Source organism: Trichogramma pretiosum, unplaced genomic scaffold (genome assembly GCF_000599845.2).
Source record: "Trichogramma pretiosum strain Unisexual culture from Peru unplaced genomic scaffold, Tpre_2.0 scaffold32, whole genome shotgun sequence".
NCBI classification, from domain to species: domain Eukaryota; kingdom Metazoa; phylum Arthropoda; class Insecta; order Hymenoptera; family Trichogrammatidae; genus Trichogramma; species Trichogramma pretiosum.
Genome location: NW_019641641.1, coordinates 297327 through 322368, shown reverse-complemented (window position 1 = coordinate 322368; position 25042 = coordinate 297327). Strand labels below are relative to the sequence as shown.

Sequence of the window (25042 nt, the reverse complement as noted above, 5' to 3'; positions counted from 1 at the left end):
ATTTGGTGTTGGTGATATTATTTCCAGACAGTGAATTCAATACCTTGCTTAGTTTTCATCAAAGATGACAAATGAAACGGCGATTACATCGACGCAACACATTATACCATCCGAACAACTGTATAATCATCAAACACAGCAAAATACTTACTCAACGACGCAAGCCACATCTTCACATGGCGGCGGTATCGTGCGGCCAGCATCGAGCAATGTCTCCGGCATTGTATCAAATCTATCTTCAGGACAAGGCCTTGAACCTTTACTATCATTGTCGAGCCACGAACTTACCCGAAAATCAAGTACTCGTCGACAAGAAAAACCACCATACTCGTACATCGCCCTTATTGTTATGGCTATCCAATCGAGTCCGGGCAAAAGATTGACACTCTCAGAAATTTACGCTTACTTGCAACAACATTTTCCCTTTTTTCGAGGTAGTTATCAAGGATGGAAAAATTCAGTACGTCATAATTTAAGTCTTAACGAATGTTTTATCAAACTACCGAAGGGTCTTGGTCGACCGGGTAAGGGTCATTATTGGACTATTGATCCATCCAGTGAATTCATGTTCGAAGAAGGTAGTTTTCGAAGAAGGCCACGAGGATTTAGACGCAAATGCCAAAATTTAAAACCTCAATATGCGCCGTATTATTCGACATCTATCAATGCTGCTGGGGTGCAAACACCAGCATATGAAAATCTAACAACAAATCTTGAATATTCTAATGGTTATCAAAATCAGTATCAAAATTATCCCGACTACAGTGCAGTATATGGTAACTCGGCAGGTATAAATTCAGCCGGAGATTGGATGCATTCAGAACACGCTTATAAAGCAGCTCCTGTAGGCGAGCTCACATACAAGACAACCGAAGTTACATATAAAGCTGGAAATCCATCTATTTATCGAGGCAACGAAATTGCAACTTTCAAAAGTGAACCAAGCTATTCAAGAAGTATGCCGCAGGAAACTTTATCACTTATTAGAAATGACTGTTTTCAAAAAGATCACCACCTGCAACACTTGCAGCAACAAGATATAGGGTTTAAGATTGATCTTCAATCAGAAGCTAATACAGTTTATAGTAAATGCCATGGCGTTGTACCAACAAATAATACATGTATGAATAATAATCAAGCTCAAGATTACTATGCAGCTTATGGTGCTTTAACTGGACACGCTCAATCAATTAACGTTAATGCAACCATACAAGCTATTCAAACGATTGGATCAGAAACATCAACGAATCCATTAATAAACGTTCGTTCTTCACCTGACAACTGTCACACATCAAGTATTAAAACTAGTAGGTTGTTTTTTGTTACAATCAATTATGAATACACGTTTACTCAAATTTTTTTTATCTACTAATACTAATTGAACTTATTCTTAAAACATATCAATGGTTTTAAAACTAAATTTATACCTAGATATAAAACTTTTACATACCTATCTTACACGAGTTAGTCTGAGTATATATTTTCATTAATATTTATACATAAATGATAATGTAACCACGTACGGTTACGTATACATTTTCTAAAAATCTCACACTGAATTTTTTTCATTTCAAATTTTTAGCACGCTAACAAACTCGAATATCCTAATTTAGAAACTGTTAACGCTTGAAAAAATAGTACATTCAAAATTTACTTGAAAATAAAATTGTACGCTTCGATCATTTTAAAATCATATGCCATTTTAACACTTGTCTCCGAAAATTTTCGAAAGAGTTGAAATGCGGTGAAACATCTGTGTATCATCCAATGTAATGTAGTTGAGTTTTACTTCCTTATTTTGACTGTCTCGGGTGACATGTGAAATAGATAATTTAAAAATACACACATGTATAATAAGCTAAAATCACATTATATATTTACACTGGGTTGTCGACTAATTATTGTATGTAATACTAATTGATTAATTCAAAAAATAAATATATTACACTTAAATGGTGATTTGTACACATATATTTGAACTTTGAATAAATAATTTTTATTCATATAAAATTATTAATAATTTATACGTACCTATTCAATATTTATTTTTGATTTTTTAGCACTAACTTTCGAGAAATATTTTCTGGACAAAATAACACGCGTGCGAAAAATGTCAAAATATGTTGTATCTAAAAATCAGCACTAGCATTAAAAAAATTACTAACGCGCTTATATTCTCAAGTTATATAAACATCACAAATTCGATGAAGAATGAATCATCTCAAAATCGACCACCCACAGAAAATATGATTATCGAAATTTAATAATCGGTTTTTAATGTTTAATTTTTCCCACATTTTATAATGATAAATAATGAACAAAAATATTGCAAAATTGTTTAGAATAATTTTCTCATTCGTGTCTATCGTTTTAATATTTTAATGAGGGCGTAAAAGAAATTAAATAAAAACGTCCTTTACTTATAAAGAATCCACGTATATTTATTAGAAATTCAGTCGTCATTATTTATGTTTCAATGATTTTCACATTATCATTCATTGATATTTAAGTCTAGATAATTAAGCATTAGTTGTGATGTAAAAAACTGATGTTTCAATTATAATTATACCATTAAACCATCTGACAAATTCAATTTTTTTATGATTTAAAAATAACACATTCTTAGCACATTTTATATTCTATTCGAATTTACATTGAACGAAAAAATTGTAATATAATTCGCATTCAATTTATCATCGGTAATGATTGCAGCAAACATTTATTTTTTATTTTGATACTAAATTTATTATTCATGTGATTAATATATAGTACATTTCAGCCTATTAAACTGCATTTGCATTTTAACTTTTCAGACTTACGGCAACAGAACACTAGCGGCGGTCGCTCAATTGATCAAGATCCGTCGGCATCAATGGATCGAAAAACATTTTTGAGTACAACAACGTCTGCTACTGTAACTTCAAGTTCTACAATTTTGAATACGCTGAGTCTGGGAAATGAGGGATCTCTCGATAGTAATATAGTGAATTCCAGCAACAGCACTGAAATTGCTGTATCAACATCAGCAAATCAATCCATTTATTACGATCAAATCAAATATAGTATATAAAAACAGATTTGAATGAGTTAAATGAAAATAACACGTTTTATCTGGTATTTGTTATCGATTTACAATATATTATTATTAAGCATACAGTAACAGAGTGTAAGTGTAAAATTAAATCTTTCTGCTGTACAGGTATTTTAAAAGAAACGAATTCTCGTGGCGTTTATCATGTAAATCATTATATTTAGATCATAAGTACGAAATTAGTATTTTCAAAAAATCTTTAAGTTAATAAATTTCTTTAATCTTTAATTTTCAGAATAAGAACAAAAATATTTTTAGGATTTTTATAACAATAGAGATTTACACTTTCTGCGCTAACGACTACAAAAAATTATAGTGTCATAAAAAAAATTTAATAATTTAATAAAAAGCCAATAACAATTTTATAAATATTTTATTAAAGTAATTGTAGTTATAATTAGAACTAAACTAAAATTAAATATTTTTCATTGTCATCATCATTGTAATATTTTCTATTCATTTGTATATAACATGGAAAAAATGTTGATCAATCATTTCATGTCGAATATCTTATAAATTTGCAGTCTTAGAAAAAAATAAATGATACAATGGGAAATTATTTATTCATTTTTAATTAGTTTACATATTCATAGTCTATGGATAAGAATTCAACTTGCTTAAATAGTTTTATGATTGAAATCATAAATAGAAGAAATTTTGACCCAGAAATCAAAAGATTTAAAAGAAAGTGTTAGTCGAGTTACTTAATGTTTGTGTTGAGATTCTACTGACCAGTTCGGTGTATCTATTGATTAGATTTTATTATTGAAGGAAATGTCATATTTTTAGATAAATATTTCATTGCCTTATGAAGCATAGTAGAACTTGTTTAGTTCATTTTACATTCGAAACATTTTTCCAAGTAACAATAAAATAAAATTATCAAATAATATTATTCACATTGTATCAAAAATTAACTGTTTCGGTAAGAACATAATCTTATTTTACTTACTTTTTTTTAAAAAACAAATTTTTGAACCAAACAAATTATACAGATAAATTATTTTTAAAAAAATGTATTGTTAAAGAAATTATCCCCAAATAAAAATTTATTTAAAAGTAATAGTTTTAATGTCGAAAGCTGATGTATGAGAATAAATATCAAACTCGAAAAATTCGTTCGTTCCGAATCTCCGCCACATGTAAAACACACGGTGCACAAGAGTTTTGAAATTCGAAGATGAATGCCTTTAACTGTTTGTTTGACTTAACTTCTTTTATGGACCCCCAAAGGGTTTCAGAATATAGGTGGTCCTGGAATATCTTCGAAATGCGATTGCAGTCTGCTACTTCTTTGCTTGTTATGTTTTTCTTTCATGAATTAAAAAATGTAAGGCATAAGGCACAATGTAGATTTTTAATAAAGAGCGATTAATAATTTCTAATTATTTTAAAAAACTAATAGCATTAATGATTGATGTATTGATATATTTCTCGTAACTATGATTTCTGGGCACTTAGATTGAAAATCCAATTATTATACACAAAAAAATGAAAATTTATTGAAAAATAAATTTTACATTCGATTTACAACGTAATAATATAGTTGAGTAATTTCTGAATATTATGGTATATTTTTAAACTAAAAGAAACTGAAATTACTATTAACTCTTTAACCGCTCATGACGAAAAAAAGTCGCCACGACTGTTAATTCGCACATTTTGTTGCCGATTTTTATGTCATAAAAAGTCAAAGGGTTAAAAGAATATACAAAAGCAATTTCAGAACGTGTCGAAGCATATATTGATGAGAATTTTGACTGTAAGTGAATCATATATCAATTTACACTTTTTTTCTCTATGTTTTTTCTCTTCATCGCTTTCCTATGCGATGATAAACAGTCTGTCTCGTAGCTGTCTGGTCGTAGCAATCATCGACTGAATGCCTGTGAAAAATGTTCCACGTCTAAAGCAAACAAAAAAGACTAATATAGCAAATATAAAATACTTTTTCTACATAGTTAATAATGTGACTATTTTGAATATATGCTATAATACATGTTTAGTTGCAGTAAAAATATTAATTCTTTAAACCGAGCAAAATTAATTTTAAATTAAGTAACTGTGTTTAAATTCCCATTGCAGAATTTTTTATTGAATATTTAACAATCAATAAATTTGTTTATAAAATGTTGAGTGAGTCAACGATTAGATTATTTGTTTCTAAATATTAAACCAAAATTATTCAGTTACGTCCTTAATTCGAATAAAATTCATCCTTGGCGATAACCTTTATCAATCAAATATAAATTATCAAAATCTTGAAATAAAAGCCATTCTTTACAATTATCATGATATTTTCTAATTGTAAAATTCAAACACATAAACTCAAGTTTCTTAAAATTCGCGAGCTATTTAATTTAAAGCGATTCTTCAAGGTGATGACGTAACAAGTACAGACAGTATCATAAAACAGAAACCATGCCTCGAATACTTTCCATACGGTGAAAGAATATTATTCTTTCATTAAATCACAGCTGTTATTTCTTTTTTATTTCGGTAATTCGCGTTCTATTTAATTGAAGAAATTTAGAATAGGAATACTGATGAGAACAAAATACATAAATTTATGCAAATATGGCACATTATATTATATGTACAATATATATCCAATTTTAAAATTTTATTGGTGCATCGTGATGAATTTTGATTATTTTTTATTTATACTTACTGGAAAATACTTCTATATAACATTATTTTAGCAACCTCAACAAACTGTATAAGTGATAAAATCTATTTTGCAATCACTATTTTATAATTATCTGACCTGAATACTTTAGTTATTAAAATTTCTTGAAATCAATTAATCAGTGGTCCATAATGAAAAATGAATTTGATAAAGTTTTAATAATTTTTACATCAAAATCATTGAAAGACAATTTTTTAATGAAAAGAAAAGGAATAATCATTATTATGAGACGATATCTTAGACTTGTTAAAAATTGAAATCTACTTTAACTGAGGCCAAATGTATGATAAATGCTGACCCATACTTATACACACCTACATTACCAACAGTAGGCAGCTGCTGTATATGAAACTACCATGGAGTACCAAATTATATTGTAAGATGTCTCTTTCAGTAAACTTTTTTAAAATGTCTACTGTTCAAATCCCGGCGGTGGGCTGGTTTTTTCCCGGGGATTTTTTCTGCGGGGTTTGCACCGTTGGGTGTAATCCGTGGAAATTTTCCTTGGAAAAAAGCCGGTGCACTTCAACTGCGGTCTCTGGTGTTGGGGGTCACACCATTATCAAAGCGTAACCTCAGTGGTATGGGAGGCGCAACCATATCGACTATAGGTACACGCTAATACACTAACACACACTTACATATACACGCAAGACCCACCGTTAGGTAGAACGGTGAGGTTGGCCAATTAGCCTAGTAGCAGAAAGGGCCGTAATCAACTATAAAAAAAAAAAAAAATGTCTACTGAAAATTTTTGAAAACATCTGTTTTCATTTACTTTTCTTGTTCGAGTGACTTTTCACGCCGATTTTGTGCAGAAATAGCAAAATAATTTCAAAAATATCAATTTAAGGAGATACCAAAGCCAATATATGGATACAAATTTTCAATCAGTTTTCGAAGTTTCTACAGAATGTATTTCGAAGTTAATAGTTAAATTTCTTTTATACAAATAAAATGATGAAGAAATATCAAATGAAATGTATTATATACGTATAAATGATAAGCATGTTTTAAAAATTTCTTATCGTTTCGGCATCTATTTTAAATTAAATTCAATCTTTCAATTCAATTTCAATCATATAATCAACTTTCTCTTATTATTATTTGTACTGACTAGTATACTCACTCGATTATCAAATTCAATATTTATAAAATTTAAACTCACACGACCTCTGATTTCTGTTCATATCTCATTCATTGACCATCATTGACCACCAGAATCCACCCTACTTATAATCTCGCTTCGCTCTTCCATCACAGGCTTTCATCGATCGCTCATCTGCAAGACTACCGCAGAGGTCTATCGTTGGTCATGCAATACGCACTGGCACTCACCAGTCGTTCTTCGTCTATACCGCTACGGGCCTACTAAATAAGTTTTTCACAACCCGATTACTATTTTGCCCATCACGCATCTCTCACATCAAAAATGTTATCTTCAGCAAATGGCTGAAGGATGAGAGGAGAGTAGCAGATCACTAGGACTTTGCGCCTTGGCATGAATTATGCCTTTCTTGCTAAATACCATATAGCTACCAATTAACGTCTTGTTCACTATCTCTGCTCTACATGCCACTTACCTGTTTTATCTATATATTTTTTGTAAATACTTTACTCTTGTGTATTTATATGTAACGCTTATACTTTTAGGTGTAAGCCTATGTGCCATGCGGGAAACCATGGCTTAATAAATATTCTAATCCAATCCAAACTAATCTTTTCAACTATTAAATAATTAATTTCGTACATGTCTAATAATTAATAAATAATTTATTTCACTTTATCCAAAACTAATTTATAAAGTATAAAATTTCCTACATCGATTTTTTTAAACTAAACCTATGGAAAAATTTATTAAAATTATACGTTTTTTCCTCCACGAAGAAGGTTGTTCCATGAATCAACCACATAAAAACTCAAACGTTTTTACAAATTTTCTCATCAGCATCTTTAATTTTAATACAGATTTATTACAAAAATGTTTTCAAAACTATTAAATGAATTTTTCGAAATTATCGTTGGCAATGTAACGTTGTGACCTTGATCTTGCAAGTGAATAGGTAATTATATGATAAAATATTTAAATGGTGTTGAATTGTACAAAGATGGGTATAGGGGGCGTGGCGAGTAGCAAGCTAAATCGTTTAATATAATGTTAAAATCTTACACATGTATGACACATTAAAATAACGTTGCATACGCGGTAGAGAAAAACCCGTATATTTAAATTTATTTTTATATTTATGATACTTACATTTATTTTTATTTTACTTATAATTGTTTTCTGATCAAGTTATCAAAATATAATAATTTTATATTCCCAACTTAAATATTATTGACAACTTTTTACTAACTGTTACAACGTTGACAAAACTTCACATTAAAATCATGTAAAAAACATTATTTTAAAATCGATGGTTTTAATTTTTAATCAATTAGTATCATCCACGATCCACTTTGAGCTTGCGTATCATAAAGTAACATAATTAATGTTGAAATAATGCGCCCCTCAAACGTAACATTTCTCATGATAAGTTTGAAAAAATTCGTATTCATGTGCATATGTGTTTAAAAGTATGCAAAGTTAAAGTGCCGGGTTTGAAAGGCGGATGCTGCTGAAATCGCGCGTGTCTATGCGGGATGCAACCGATAAAACGCCTAAAAGAGATCAAAGAACGGCGACAACGGATATGATACTTCTACTGAATTTGTACTTTACGCTCAATCTTACCCAAAAAAAAGTTACAGCATCAAAGACTCGAAGATTGATAAATTTTTAAAGCTATTTAGTACTCGGTAATTGGTTGATTTAATTGAAGGATGATTTACGTATTTTTCCTAAGGTGATAAGATATACATGATGTATTTTCGAAGCACCTGCTTGTTGAAGAAATATTTAAAAATTACCTGCTTCTTTCTAAAGCACAGCTATGCAAAAAATGTTAACGACACCTTGTAATTTTATGAAAAAAGAGATTCTATGTAATTGAACTTGTAATTGTAATTGTATTGTAATACTTAATATTATGATAAAAACTATCATTGAAATAAATTTACATATAATTGATATTTATACTTAACAGTGATCATTGAATTTATAATATTCATAATAATAAATGTATAAGAATACATGATTAAAAGTTTTTGTCATTAAAGGCAAGAAATGTGACAGTAAATAATTCAATCAATTTAGACCTTTGAAGTCATCGTGCATTGATTTTTGAACCGTTCTTTTGCTTAAACCAAAATCAATTCTGTATTTTAGAGACATAAATATTTTCATTATAAAATTAATAATACTTACAACATTTTGTATAATACATTTTATTTTCTTTTCATTAAAACTTAAAGTCCACTCCTTTTTATGCAGTCAGTTATTACTTTTTTTATTATTAATTGCTAAGATTTTCTTTTTTTTTCGTGGAGAATTCATTTTAATTCATCGAACTAACTTATCAAGTACTACAATGTAGTACTACAATGTAGTACTTGATAATATTCAAGTATGTCATATTGACCAAAATTTTTGTAGGGAAATTTTCCTTGTTATAGAGGAAAAAGTTTTTATAAATATGTTTGATTGTAATACACTTTAGTATAAAATAATTAAATAAACTATATTCGAATTCAAACACGTATTTACGTGATTACTTCCATTTTTAAATTCTCATATTCAATTGAAATAATAGTTTTCATTGCATATAAAAGCTTCAAAATTCATCCAAACAAACTATTTTTCAAAAATATCAAAATATTTGACATTTTTTTTGGTTTAAAATCAGTAGTCAACACATCCTGATCATATCTTGTTGTACATACTCAACCACTGCAAGCCTCAAAAACCTCAAAGCTACAAGCTACGCTCAATTTACTGTTACGCTTTTTTAATATGTACTCTCCGTAACATCGTTTCGTTAACTATTCTATGCTAAAAAAGATACGTGTTCAACCAGACAGCTTGGCACTATAACTTCAAAAATAAGTAAAACGAGAAGGTGTAAGTATGTACATTGGAACGTTTATGGGTATATATTTTTAAATTTGTTTTCATTTACACGTACAAAAACACATGATTTAATGTCTAATCGTCGTTTTTTGTTTTAAATAGAAAATATGAAATTCATAATAAAAGGATTTATGATAACAAAAATATACTTACTTGCACTTTGAAAAATGTATTCAACTAATAAAAGTGCATACGGCTTGGATGAGACAATTATGAGTTATTAGGATTTATTAAAGTAAAAATAAAAATTTGAGAAAAAAATTTCTGAGATTTTTATAAAATATTTTTAATAAATAAGTGCTTCAAATATTTATTCAAAAATGCTTATTTTTATTTTAACGGTTGTATTTTCTTAATAATATAAAGTATTGAGTAACCGTATTATTTATAAATCGATTAGATTTTTTAGTACGTATCGAAAATGAAAAAGGTCGTATATGAATTTCCCTTCAATAGCCAAACCCTTTCATTAATAGAATTTTCTCACAAAGAAACCCTTTGCCAATGTATTGGCAGCGGTTTTTTTATTTTCAAAAGCCTGGAACTTTATTATTAATGAATTGCAAAAACAGTCACATCGTTCATATTGAAAATAGTTAATTTTTTAATGGATTGATCAAAGCTAATTATTAAAATTGAGCATGTCAGGTTTAACTTTTTTTCTGGCTATTTCAGTACGTTTTTTAAATTCCAACTATTTAGCAATAAAGACAAACTCTAAAATATTACAAGACTTTTCAGAGTTGGCAAAGTTGAATATATTTTCCATTTTTTCAAAACTTAAACGCTAGGCAGAGAAACTCGGCGCAATTAGTGGTGCAAAAATGCTTGTATACACATACAAAACTGACGTGTAAACCAGCACTTCTCTTAAACTTGGTTTTGTATATTTTTAGCTTCTCGTTATTCTTTATTTATACAATTTCTATACTTACTTTTCTTAATACGGTTTAAACAAGGCACTTTTGAAGATGTACTTGCAATAATATATTGTTCGAATTCGTTTTGTCGTTTAACAATTATTAATATCATATAAAATGATTAAATCGTGCACTTTCAAGCACAGTTGAATACATTTCTTGAAAATTTGGACAAGTCTTTGCTCAACAGATTATGTTTGTCGGAAAACTGTCAACAATTTGGGTTGCGTGTTTTCATTTTTTCTATTTATTTTCTATTCATTATATAAATGTAAATAGTTACCATATTTAAATTACAGTAATTTATTAATTTTGTTGAAAAAAATCGAAAATAAGGAAGTCGAGAGTCGTGACAACACGTAATTTGTCGAAAAAAAAGACAAATTAGAAATATTGACCAGGCGGAAAATTGCACCATTTTACCGTTGAAAGTTGAATTATTTTCGCAGTCGATATTTCCATCCCGCAACTTTTGGCAGCAAGTCAAAATCAACGCCATAGCTTTGAATTCACTTGCCATCTCTATCATCTTTTTATCATTATTGCGCGTTCTAGTTTTATATTAGTTGACGTATTTTTGCGCGATCATTAGATTTTGCACTGTTACTTAGTGTTATTTTGAAGATTTATAACTGAGTATTGACCTTCGACTTTCGAAATTCTCTTGAGGAAGGCTGGGCGTCCAAAAAATGGTATGGAAGCAAATTGAGTTCGTTAAATAAATTAGTAATGTCAATATCACTCCACAGCTACCGAGGAATCACCAAGTTTCGCGTAGTATCTATTTTCTAAAGTGAAATTGATGATCCACTGATCATCTACCCGAAAAATTTCATCCACAATGTAAAGGATACGTATCACTCGCGTGCGAACAGAACGTTTAAAACGCGGCGATTTTTATTTTCATAAAGACCATGCGTGCTTAGCCACTTGTGCTCTATAGTTATTTGCCGTCTCGCGAGTCAATACCGATTCTCGAATATGTAACTATATATCGCTGTCGCGCGGTGGTCAGGTCATTGATACATTATTGACAAAATCAAGTGAGCCCGCAGACGCGTATATAGGTATATACGAGCAAGCGATATATTTGCGTCCGAATCATTGATATTTATTCGTGGAATCCCAAACCGACCCACGCGCGTACAAAACCTCTTAAAGTGTGTATAGATAATCCAAGGTAAAAAAAAGAAAAGTCAAAAATTCCAAGAGAGCAAACGCGACCGAGGTGCGTATGTCCACTCGAAAAATTGAGAGAGCAAGACAACGAGAACGAGTGAAGGAGTAAGAGAGAACGAAAGAGAGAGGGAGAGAGATCCAACGTACTTGAAAAGACAAGTCTAAGGCAAGAATGAGCTCCGACGAAGACGTCGCTGCAAAATGAATGCAGGAACGATCGGGTAGGCAGGCATGACTTGGATCTCTCGAGCATACATACATATATTATACACATAGGGATATACATATCAGCTTATATACGAGTTACGAGCACTTCAATCAAAAGGACTGAGGAGATATATCTGCTAAATCTAAGACAAGTCGATTCTTTTTTCGCTCGTCTTTTCGTTCTTTTTCTCATCCGACCCAAAGTAGACGAACTTAAACATCTTTTTTTACAGTGTGTGAGAGTAAAATAAATTATAATCTCAAGAGAACTATATAAGTTGGGTGTGAATTCTACGATCCTACACTTGTTGTGGCGGTTACGCGACGAGACCACTATATACGAGATCGACGCAACTTCTACGCGCTCCATATTGTATGTAAACGCGCCATGGGTGGGACTTCTTTCGCAGTTCCAATCTCAATGAGACAAAAAGATAAATACTTAAGAAATTTTGGACACGCGTAGAATTATGTATCATACATCATTTGATATTGTATATGTTTTGAAAGTATTATCACACTATATGAATGTCACTGATTTTAATAGTATATATTCCATTTTATTTTACTGACCAAGGTAGTATTTGAAATCTTTTTTTAAAGCAAAAAATTTCTTGCTTAGATTGTTCCTGTAACCTGCTTTGACAATTAAATCCGTTATTATGTAAATCATTCTATTACATGAATGGGCTTTCAAAATTTTTTCTATTTTACGCGATGATTTTTCTGACGACTGTCCTTGCTGCATCCAATACAATGTAAGTAGTTTGAAATCGTGGTATTTTGCCTCGTCATCATCAGTCTCAATTGCTGTGTTATATCTTATTCTGCTCGCGCTTGGCAGGATGTGATATTTTCCTTTTCACAATCAATGCTCATATGCAGCAATAATAAAAAGTCTTTTGTAAGATTCGTCGTATCGTCCGATAGGTCTCTTTATTCGTCTTGGATGATAAACGACGTCTAGTGTTACGATGCAAGCTCGAAAATTTGAATGTACGAAAAGTAACGACTTTTTTCGGTGAAACAACTGCAATATTAACTCAAGTAAAAGTTATAAATCGGAGAAAATATGTTTTCAACAAGTGTAAACAAAGCATGAAAGAAATAACTTTTTCGATTTACATGCAAAAGAATAGGCTTATTTTTAATTATTTGAATAATATTAATTGTTTATAAAAAAATAACTAAATGTTTGTAATATCAGTGGAAACCGCCATGTTTTCGACATTTTCCTTTTTCCTCTAAAATAATTTAGTTATTCAATGCAATAATAATAAGAAATTCAATTTTTATTTTCAAATGAGTGAATACAGATATAAGCTTAGTAATGTATAAGTTTTATTAAAAAGGCGCTTCAAAAGACTTCAAGCAAAAGAATACTTTTAATTGTTTAGATATTAACTTCTAAACGTAATGTTGTAATAGTAGTTTACGATACGAGTACCACAAGTAACATTTTTAGTGCGTCGTGTTTTAGAGCTTGGATGCAGCGAAAAAAATCAAAAAAAAAATATTTTTTTCATTGTATTTAAACAAAAAAAAGATTAATACATCCGAAGTACAGGTACCAAGATTCAATTTCCAGACATTTTTATTTCAGTTTGCTTGATGTTAGGCCTAAGTGGGTTAATAACAATAATATCAAGTTTCTTAACAGCATCCACGAGAATTTCCTTTTTTATGATATTCAATATATTATAGCAATATAACCTGAAAATCACAAGTAGACTGCTATTTTTAAACTCTTATGCTACAAAACACTGTATGCAACTGATATTTATTCAACTGTAAGGAATACAGTTATTTTTCATATAGTGATACCTTAGATAATGCAACTGATAACCTACCTGAACGCAATTAGATTAAAATATAAAAATATGCATAAAGCGACTAATACTGAAAAGTTTCGCATCATTTTATGCCACTGCAAATTCGAGGTCTGATAAGCTTTTGCAAAATTTTTATAGAATAACATTGTTTTTAAGGATAAAAATGAAACAGTAACTATGTAAAAAAGTATCAGAAAATAATAAAACATCAATCAACAATAAAAAAAATCTTAACCGAAATTTTTTTTTCAAATATTCATATTTATGTCTTCAACACATGAAAAGAGTAATATGAAAGACGAGCTAAAACAACCAATTGATCGATTGATTTTCGGCTATAATAGAGGAGCAATGGTCGACAGCTCAATTGGTACACCAAAAAGCAGCAGCATTAAACAGATGTTTTATGTAAACAGCTTGCATTGCCAGTATCAACAACACGTCGTTGTAAGTTTTACAAACATAATAATGTGTACTTTCTCGCGGAGATGCTTCTTGCAAAAAGTGCTTGCATGTACGTTTTTATTAATTGCTGTTAGCGACACCACTCGATCCTATTAGTTTGGATCTGTCTCGGGGTATGCAAAGAACCTAATTTGAGATTTTAAATCGTCGATACATTATATCATCATTAACATGATCTATAATTTATACCGATCAAATTCGAAATTTAACATTGTTGAAAACTTCATCCGATGAAGAATTTTTGGAATTGAAATAATTTTGCTCAGTGTTTATAGACTTGTGGTACAAATTTGAAATCTTAAGAAATATACTCGAGCGTTCCTTATTTAGAGAATATTCTTTACAATGAATGCAGGGCAATAAACTTCTATCTCCCTAAAATGTACTGAGAATATTTCGTCCATCATCGAGTCGTTAGCAGCATCTCGTTAGACGAGCAATTTACGCGCGAGTCCCACCTCCTAGAAATAATCAACGAGTTGAAATTGTACGAGTCAGTGTGCAATTCTTTGAACATACGCAAAGACTCACGGCTTGAATTTTACCATAATCATTCAATTCGAATAATGGATGCCAATAAAATAGTTCGTAAATCCTGAAAAATTGTTTAAGACTTGAACGATAAATTAAAATTGTGAATTCATTCTAATTTCAATCTTCGATAAGTGATTACAATAAAAAATGGGTAAAATATTTTATTAGAAAGGTCAAATTCGTCGCAGGCTTTCCAAAGGGGCATTTATTTTCTTGAAGAAAATAACAATGTTTTCAGGAATAAGTTTAGCTCTGTCAAGTTGAAATCGAAAGGCAATATCTCCGTAAAAATATCAAAATGAAAAATCGCCTAATTCTTTGAGGTAACAAAGAACAATTTCAAAGAAAAACGCAAGAATTGTGCACTACTTTATACGATATCTTATAGAATCGATCTGGGATAGAATTAGACCACTAGGCAAGCTTAAGGTATACTTTGCGCTCAAACGGTGCACAGTGCGTGACGCGGAAACAATGCAGTTATCCATTGTTGCGTACCCGCTGGCAGCGTAATGCGTTACGCTTGTTGTGCATGGTGCCCTAGGATAGGTACAAATGAAGCTGCGGGAGAATCGGTGCGATTGCGCGCGGCCGAACACTCGCCAAGTAGACCCGAGGCCCTTTCTGAGCGCGCGATGACCCGAGAGCATCGTTTTATTGCTACATACACAATGTGTGTGTGTATGAGTGGACTCTTCTATAGGTACCCATTGGCATTGAAAAAAGGCTTTACGCGTCCTACCAATGTGTTTTGTAGATACCCAGCGCATCACTTGGACAAAAAGAGGAGCAATCAACAGCCACGCGAGCTGTAGATATTGGAACTCATCATTGAGAAAAATCGACGAGTGTGACATTTTTCACTTGTCACAACGTTATACCCGGTAAGAAAGTGTTTTCGGGATTCTTTGATACTCCTGTATGAGTGAGGTGCACGAGTATAGTCTGTATCAATGATACGACAAATTCTTCAGCAAACAATGATTTAGAGTAAGTAAATATATCTGATGACATTTTTTCTACGTATGAAACAATCAATTTATTCGTGACGAAGATATTTTTATCTCATTCTTTACCATACAAACTCTTCTATAGATCAGAGGTCATATTGCGATTCAATATGTAGTTTAACTGTTTTTAATGATTTTTCGCAGCTACACTACGATTTCACCTATACTATATATTTTTACCCTTAGTATTTAAATTAATTTTTTGTTCGGTAGAGGTTTTTTTTAATCGTCGTTACATTACTTATGTACTTTCATTTTAAAAAGAATATTGAAGATTTGGAAATAAACTATATCTAAATAAATGATTGTCTTAAAAATGGATAATAATTCCTAAGCAAGTTAAAATAAATTAAAACATATAAAAAATTGGAAAAGTATACAATTTTTTTAAATTTTACATAAATTCATCGATGTTTAATGAAACATGTGATCAAAACCGACGCACGCCCCCGCAAGCTATACGCATGCACTGAGGGTGCTCACTTGTTGTCATGCCTCAAAGATTTCATCCTTCCCCAACGTGTTCCAATGTATCAGCATCTAAGATTTACTTTGATATTTTTTTTAAGATTTTGGAATGTCAATAAAAAACACAAGTGATCTAATAAGACTTAGCATCAGTTGTTATAAAAGTCTTAATATTTCAAAAAGTTGGTTGGTGATGTGGAAGTTAGTGAGTGATGTGAGTATCTCGAAATGAGATGCAAAACCGAACGAGAATTCATTATTTGATGTACACTTTGATAGCTATTCAATCGATAAAAAAAGATACTGCAATTCTTACTGAAAACTGTAAAACCTTTTTAAGTAAATTAAGCACGAAACGATTCCAGGAACAATGTGCCAGCTAAGCCGAGTCCATCCTCGTTAATACACGTATATTGTATACGCAACGTGCAAACGCACACGGCCTGCATGTCCCTGAGGGCATGCAGACTGGAGCACGTCGCGCACAGGGTTGGACACCCTAAATTTAGCTACCGCAGTTATGTGTTCGCGACATAAACACAACGTGGCCAAAGCGTGAAAAAATGCTTACATTATCATGTGTAATTTGGTAAACATTCGGAAGCCAGAGTCTCGCTCGCTAATGGCTTGACCTCGTCATCGTTCTTTTTCTTTTTTTTTCTTGCTTTCGCGAGCGCGTTTCAAACACAAGTGAGAGTATACGATTTTTTGCGTTGCTGCTACTGCCGTTGCCGCGGCTGCCGACGCTTTGGCGTGTAAACGTTGCGGGTGGCCTGTAGTGTCTGACGAGAAGAGTTCAAGATACTTCCTCGTATAAGCTCGTAAGCGCTGTGCTGTGCAGAAACATTGCTTATCGAATTTATACACACTATAGCATTTTCGCTCGTAATGTAACACATGGTATTATGATGAAGAGCCAAAACCATCTCTATTTTTATTGGGACTACGAAATTCTACTTCAGCCATTCATCGGCTGAAGTTTTTTAGTGTAGTTTAATGTACCCCTGCATATGTACGCGGGTTTGAATGAACTATGCGAGGTAAAATAATGTTCGGTTACATAAGTTTGGCGTTCTTCGGCAAATATAGCGGAGCAACATGATATTAAATTCATTGTAACTCAAAAATTTGAAAGGAATCAATTATCAACCGACCCTGCGTCTATACGAAAATTTTTGCAAATTCTATGCAATGTTGGCGATGAAATAACTTCCACGCGTTTCGCATTTCCGAACGATCGGACGAACGATGTGCTGCTATACCGACACTAAATAAACATCCGAGATGTCAAATCAAATTTGCTGCCCTTATCGTCGTATTGTCAAAAGCGTGACTGCGAGTAAATTTAAAAAAAAAAATTCGACGTATATGCTACCTACACTTATGCACACCAAATTTTGACAATATCTGCAGAAAACATTACGAAGCATCAAAATCATCAGGGTCTTTTTCCTTGTATCTAAAATATATGTCTCAATTAAATTCTGATTTTGGAGGCGTTGTTACTTGGCGTTTCCAACACAGGGATTCCAGCATTTCATTATTCGATATCAAACCAGCTTAAAAAAACAATGGTTTTTTAACTTTATTTGAATGTCACCCTTGCAAGAAAGCTATAGTAAAATGGTAAGAACGGTTGTATAATGTACATAATGTAGTATAATAAAAAATATAACAGTAAGTCAAATGTTCAATTTACAAGTAATAATGGATCAATACGAGGAAGAAATATTAACGCGTGTAAAACGCCCATTATAATGTTTACTAAATGTCTGATATTTTAATAAAAAAATTTTATATTTCAACATGTAAAATATTCGCTAAAAATGTGGAAAAAACTGCAGCTTTTTCCAATTGGAAACTCGGCTAATAGTAAACCAAAAACAAGCTAAGAACCACAGCTCTGTGTAATTGTGTGGTCAACATCACAATCGTCAGACTTGGCAACGCAAGTCAAAGAGCCGTACGAAATGTTTAGGCAATTAACGAAAATCGACAGCACGCCTAGCTATTCGCGAAACCAAAATAAAGCAGCTGCAGCCCTGCGCGCGAATTTCATTTGCGCATCATTATAGATAACCACTAATATCCTTCTCTTCTGGGCTGCGGCAAGTACGCAATCGAACTGCTTGCATGAAACGGAGTCGGAGAGAGTCTGCACATACACATGCGAACGACCGCGTGAATGTTGGCGGTACGTATACAGTACGATCTGACTCTTCTCGTATTGTAAGCACATGCGATGAACTGCTAGGCCGACGGCCGTCGCGTCGACTTTGGTCTATATATGCTCGTTCGAATGTCTTTTAAACCACAGACCTTAGCGAATGAAATGCCAAACATTTAATTTAATTTCAATTTTCACTTACCTTGTTGATGTATTAATTGATTTCATTAAATTTCTCCTTATAAATCTAATAAATATAAATATTTTTGCCAAACTATAATTATGTGTTTATAAAAAAAGTATATATATATATCTATGAATGGAGTTTATCGTTTTAATGTTCTGTAAATAGTAGAGTAAAAAGTACTTACAGATGGATTTGTCAATAGGTGAATTATAGGATTGAAAAAATGCTTTTAGGAGAGTATTAGCAGGGTGACACATTTGTTGACACAAGCTTATATTTGTAACGTAATATCTGTAAAATTGAATTATTTGATCAATAACGTAGTTATAAAAATATATGAATGAAATTTTTCCAAGTCAAAATTGTGAAACCATTTAAAATAGTTTTAATTAAGATGGTGGATTTATCAAAAAATCAGCATGAGTAAAAATGAAAAATAAAAATTTAGATGTGAAAATGTGCGTTATCGAGTTCTGAAACAGAAACTTGAAAACTAAAGATTTAGTTTGCGTGTAACGATATATACCGCGTTATCAAGAGGATCCATCTGCTCGGAGCACGTGTTGCGGATCAAGCAGAAAGGCTTATGGCGTACCAATTGTTCTTTGATATTGAGATGATGAACCCCTGCACTTGTGCTTATATCTAAGCGTGCATATGTATATGCGCATATACATTCCGGATTCGATACGATTTGCTGCCTATGTGTGTGTACATACGTTTTGTGTAGGTGTACATTGAAAGGCTTACCAGTGGATCCTGCTCTGTTGTGCATTATCAGCACAGAGAACAATTATGTGACGAGTCCGATTTGAACGAGCGGTACGAACATAACACCATACCGTCTGACGCGATAAAATCGAGAGACTCGAACACCAAATGGATTACTAGATCATACAATTGGCTACGATCGGGCGTAAGACTTTTAGTTCCGATGATACACACATATATAAATATATATGTATAGGAAGATATATATGGTACGCACCCTTTGAGTCTCTCTTTCTCTTCCCCCATAAATACGCAACATATATAGAAAATCCAGATTCACGCAGACTTGTGGCATTACTCGACATGATAGGGTTACATGTTTTTAGCTTTGAAAAAGTTGAGGGAAAATTTGATTAAGAACGCACAAGTTGTGATCGATACTTTTATTTATTTTGACGTATTTTCGTTTCGCTAGTCTATACTATAATTAATTATATCTATCCCCTAAAGAGTAATTATATTATTATATTATTATTACAGTAGTGTGAGCTATAAACATATGCATGAGTTGACAACAGTTAGACAATTTCGCGTATAACACAGCGTTTATGATTATCTACTCAGGCTCGATCGGCGCACAAAACAATAGATCATTGTATATTTATAATAGCGTCGCACGTACACATATATTTTCAATCTATGCATAAATTTTCTATGTAATAGTATAATTCTTTGATTACCTACAGCTTTTGATTTTTATATGTAGTAACACTCACAACAATTACAGAGATCTACCTACTTTCTAGCTGAAGCTCGCGTTTTTTTTATGAAAAATAATAATGGAACACATTTTTAACAAGAGGTTGAAAAGAGATATTGGCAAAAACTTGTTTTTATCGTCGGTGTACATCAAGCTGAATGGAAAGATATTTTATCACGATAAGTTGAACGATTTTGTGACAAAATATTTCATAAAAATTGAATAAAAATTTAGCAAAATATGCGTTTTGTCAAAAATTGTAAAAATGCCACTTATCGACATCTTTTAGCGTCACAAGAACTGTAGAATCAGTACTCATCAACAAATAAATAATAAATTAAATTTCAGTTCTCTCTCTCACAAATCGTACATTTAAATATTTATAAATGCTCCGAGATTTTCAAGTTACATAAATTCATTCGCACCGTACACTTATAATTTTTGATTATAAAGTATATATTACAATTTTATTGCTACATAAGGTGCTCTTCACTCATACATATAAGTGTATTCGTACGTATATGCATGTAATATGTGTACAGTAGGGTGTTCCTTATTGCCTAATATTTACTGCACATGGCAACTAAGATCATTGTTATATGATAGAAAATGAAGTCTAGGTAGAGTCGTAATAAAAAGTCTTGATACTAATCAAAACGTATGTTTGAATTCTTCCAGAACTGTTACCAATTAGGAACATTTTCAATTATGAAAATGAGGTTTTCGGTTGACGGTATGGGCAAAATTCTCATTTCGAGTCTTTACCGGCCTGGGCTTCACTTTTCATCATATACTAATGATCGTGCAATGCAGAAAATCTTTATCTTTTTAAAGAAAAGGTACATATACTTTTAATAGGTTTGTACATATATACATATTTATAATATATAGGTATTATATGCAAGGTAGTTTGTTTACCAAATTTATTATTGAAGTTATCAATCTATTAGTATTAAATTTCAATCAATTTGGTTAATGATTACTCCTACCTGAGAAATATTTACAATAATTTTATTAAAATTCAAGAGGCTGGCCTTATTATTTTCTAAGTATTTTCATAAATACTAACTTTTGCCATACTAGATAAATCTTCTTAATTGGTAAACGTTATATGCATAGGGGATTCTGATGACTTTGTTACAATTATCGCGAATATCACAAATTTTTAGGGATGCGTCTATACATATTCATATTTTACAACTTTGTACAAGAAAATGCAATACGTTGAGCCAGCTGCGCTCAATCGCGTATTTATATTATATAGCTATACGATATCTTCGATTTTTGTGTACTGCGAAGTAAATGCGCTATTATTGCCGAATGCAAGAAAGTAACCGCGACGCACGTAACTGTTTAACTTTTAATCGACCTCTACAGAATACGATGACGATTCGGCAAACACAACTTTTGAGTTTGCACAGTTGGCGCGTGTGCATGTCGCATACACTGATACAAACGAGAAAAAATTTTGGGCGCTTAATCAGAAGAAGGAATATTTTCGCTCGTTTCTCTTTGTCCTTTGACGCAAGTCCGAATATTTTCCCCTTATATAGAGCACGGCACAAATTACAAGCAGTACAGAGAATGGCGCACGCTTGTCATTTGATTTTTCATCCGAATTTCATCTAATTTTATCTCATTCCGCTAATTCATGAGGAAATCTAATTCCACTCCTCTTCGTTCGGAGGTATCCACTCCTGTTTAACATACACGAGGCCACTGGAGTCGTAGGTATGAGGCGCAATTTGTTCTTGGGTCTGGTGCTGAGACAATTCAAGATCTCGATGATGATGGTGAGATCTTGAATTTCGATACTCTCAGTATCGGTTATTCGGTCCATGGCATTCCGGATAGAAACGCTGATAGAGAGGCGACGTCGACGGCGCAGAAGTCACAGGTGTGGGATTCGTTGGACTTGTTCTGTAATCATGCATATAAAATTCGTTATGTGACATTTTTTCAGAGATTTATCGGAGTATTATCCGGGCTCGTAAAATATTCAACAAATTTCGCGAAAGTTACGCGAAAAACATTCATTGCACCTGATAATCATCGAGCATAAAAAATTAATTCGCATTTACTCATCAGTCACTGCGAGTATTGACTGCAGGTGTAAAAATTTGCTTAATGTCAAGTGGTAAAAACATAAATGGGAACGCGCACGATGGTCAATATTGGTTGGTTATAATTGAAAACTTTTATCTAGATGGAAAAAAGCAAATTGCTGAAATTGATTTTTCGTCGATATGCCGACGCTCTGTAGACCGGCGTGATACCTGCCAGAGAAATGGAAAAAAGCGCCGAAGGTCGGAAAATAATTGAAAAAACAAAGCGATAAAAGTGGAAACATCTCTGATTAATCGAGAAAACAAACAATTAGCGAGACATAATGCACGTTAAAACGAGGATAATATTTATATCGAAGAATGATCCGACGAAACACGAAGACGTGATGTACTTAAGAAAAAGTAGAGAAAGTGCCATTAGGCGCTTTTTAGATTAGCGACGCGCGACAGGCGGAAGTAAGGAAGGCAATTGTTTTTATGACGGCTTTCGCGAGACGCTACCATGAGAGTCATTATCAACGCGAGCGTTATGAGCAGCGCTTCGAAGCGCGCTCGGCAGGGCAAACAAAGCCGATAAGGCGCCTTGGATTCACGCGCAATTGAGCGATTTTCGCGTAATTTAACGATCGGTTCCGGTTATCTATACTTTCATGCAATACGAAAAAAGAAGAAAAAAAGAAAAGACAATATTACCTGTACATCTGGCAGTTGGCTGTCTGGGGGTCATGGTAGAGAGCAGCCGCAGCGGCGTCGGGGCTGGCCGCCTCTTGGTACCATTGCGTATGACCGAGGCCGCTGTTATGATGAGTCCTCGGGCCTGGGTTGTAGTCCGAGTGCTCCATGACGTAGGGCGTCGGACAGTAGGTCGGGTACATGGCGCTCGGCGATATATTGGGCCTGGCGATGCCGCTGCTCGGCACGGAATGGCCGTAGTTGGCGGGTGCAGTAGCTATCAAGGCCGCGGCGACGGCCGCCGTGCTCGCAGCGGTCGTCGTCGTCACGCCGGCTACCAAGTCCCTGGGGCTGGCTGTGTTCATGATCAAGTTATGCTGTTGGTTGTGGTGTGCCTGCAACTGATGCTGCTGTTGCTGCTGCTGTTGTTGTTGTTGTTGTTGTTGCTGCTGCTGCTGTTGCTGTTGCTGTTGTTGCTGTTGTTGTTGCTGCTGTTGCTGCTGCTGCTGCTGCACTGTCGCGTTGCTCATGATAATGTTGTGGGCCTGATCACGGCTGTTAATGATGGCATCAACTGTATGATTAACCGGGTCAAGAACAGTCATATTGACATCCTGAATCGCCGATGTTTGGTGAATATGTTGCACCCGATAATTATGCGCGCTCGAATGATTTCCGTGGACCAAAGCGCTCTGTATGACGCTCTGGCCGTTGTTTTTGCTCTTCATGTCCTGCACCGGACTCGACTGCTCGAGATACTTGTCCTGATTGGGCTCGTGTTTGGGCTTGCAAAGACCCGCCGGTGGCTGCTCGGCCGAGCTGTGCTTCTTATTGTTGTTGGTCGCGTTCATGCTCGAGTCGCTCATACTGCTTGGCGAGATCATCAAAGGAATACTTATGGATTTGGTATCCTCGATGCTCAAAGCCTTGGTCTGCGCCAGCAGATTCTGACGTTTCATTGCTTCCTCCTTTTCCTTGAGGGCATCCTGCTTCTTGAACCGTCGCCTGCGACGGAGAAACGAGCCGTTATCGAACATGTTAATGCTGTCGGGATCGAGAGACCAATAGCTTCCTTTGCCTGGCTTCTTGTCGTCCCTCGGTATCTTGACGAAGCACTCGTTTAGGCTGAGATTGTGCCTGATGGAATTTTGCCATCCTTGCTTGTTTTCTCGGTAGTAGGGATAGCGTTCCATGATGAACTGATAAATGCCGTTGAGGGTCACCCTCTTGTCGGGGGAAGCGTTGATCGCCATGGTGATCAGGGCAATGTAGGAAAACGGTGGCTTCACCATGTCCTTGGAGCCGGGGTGTAAGTGCTGCGAACCGAGACCAGGAAGTGCGTAGTTTGACGCCGAAGCGTAGTTCGAGTAACGGTACTGAGCCTCGTAATAGTTCGAGGACAGCGGTACCGCAGAGTAGCTCGACTGCAGATTCACTGGTACGGCGGAGGCGTGCCTGTAAAATGCGTTCTGTTCTTGATACAAAGCGTGCATTTTCGAGCGATATGACTTAGCGCTCGCTTTTTGAAAATCGCCGCACAAAATTCCTCGGCAAAGTTTGTGTCGGGGATTTATTTATTTATTTTACCTCGTCAAAACACAAGCACACATTGATTACAAACACAGATTGATTGAGTATAAAAGCATCACTCGGATTTATTTAATAATTTCTGAAGATTACACAGAAAATATGTGCTAAAGAGATGATGCAGAATCGAGAAACAAGTCACCAAAATCACGCCACTCACTAGCCTAACACTGAAAGCGTTGCGCGTTCGATTACAAGTGCGTTGGAAAAGCCACGAAAATTTGGGAGCACGTACGACTTGACTAGGTCGAGGCTCGGCAGAGTACTGATGCTGAGTGCGAGCAGCAAGGCTTTAATCTACTTTGACCCAGCCGAAAAATGTAGAGGCGTCGTTCTCTCAATCAAGGGGGGAGCTGCCGCGATTGGTCCATAGTTGACCAATAGGAGGCGTTACGACTCGCTGACAGACTCATCGGAGTAGACACGCCTCCCTCGCTTGCGTGGGTGAAACTCCGAACGAACTTTCTCGTTTCCTGCGCGCGAGAGCC

At 33.8% G+C, this 25042-nt stretch overlaps 2 protein-coding genes across 2 annotated transcripts; one reads left to right on the top strand and one right to left on the bottom strand.

Annotated features, from left to right (window-relative positions):
- Positions 1 to 3070, top strand: LOC106652750 (forkhead box protein A2-like). Its single transcript, XM_014371880.2, has 2 exons — positions 1 to 1295; positions 2814 to 3070. Exons 1-2 carry the CDS (start codon positions 65 to 67, stop codon positions 3068 to 3070), a joined length of 1488 nt encoding a protein of 495 aa, XP_014227366.1. The 5' UTR covers positions 1 to 64.
- A 16864-nt stretch (positions 3071 to 19934) lies between these two features.
- On the bottom strand, positions 19935 to 24816 carry LOC106652763 (forkhead box protein C1-A-like). Its single transcript, XM_014371895.2, has 2 exons — positions 22989 to 24816; positions 19935 to 22149 (listed from the first exon to the last, which is right to left on the bottom strand). Exons 1-2 carry the CDS (start codon positions 24458 to 24460, stop codon positions 22047 to 22049), a joined length of 1575 nt encoding a protein of 524 aa, XP_014227381.1. The 5' UTR covers positions 24461 to 24816; the 3' UTR covers positions 19935 to 22046.
- Positions 24817 to 25042: the final 226 nt, after the last annotated feature.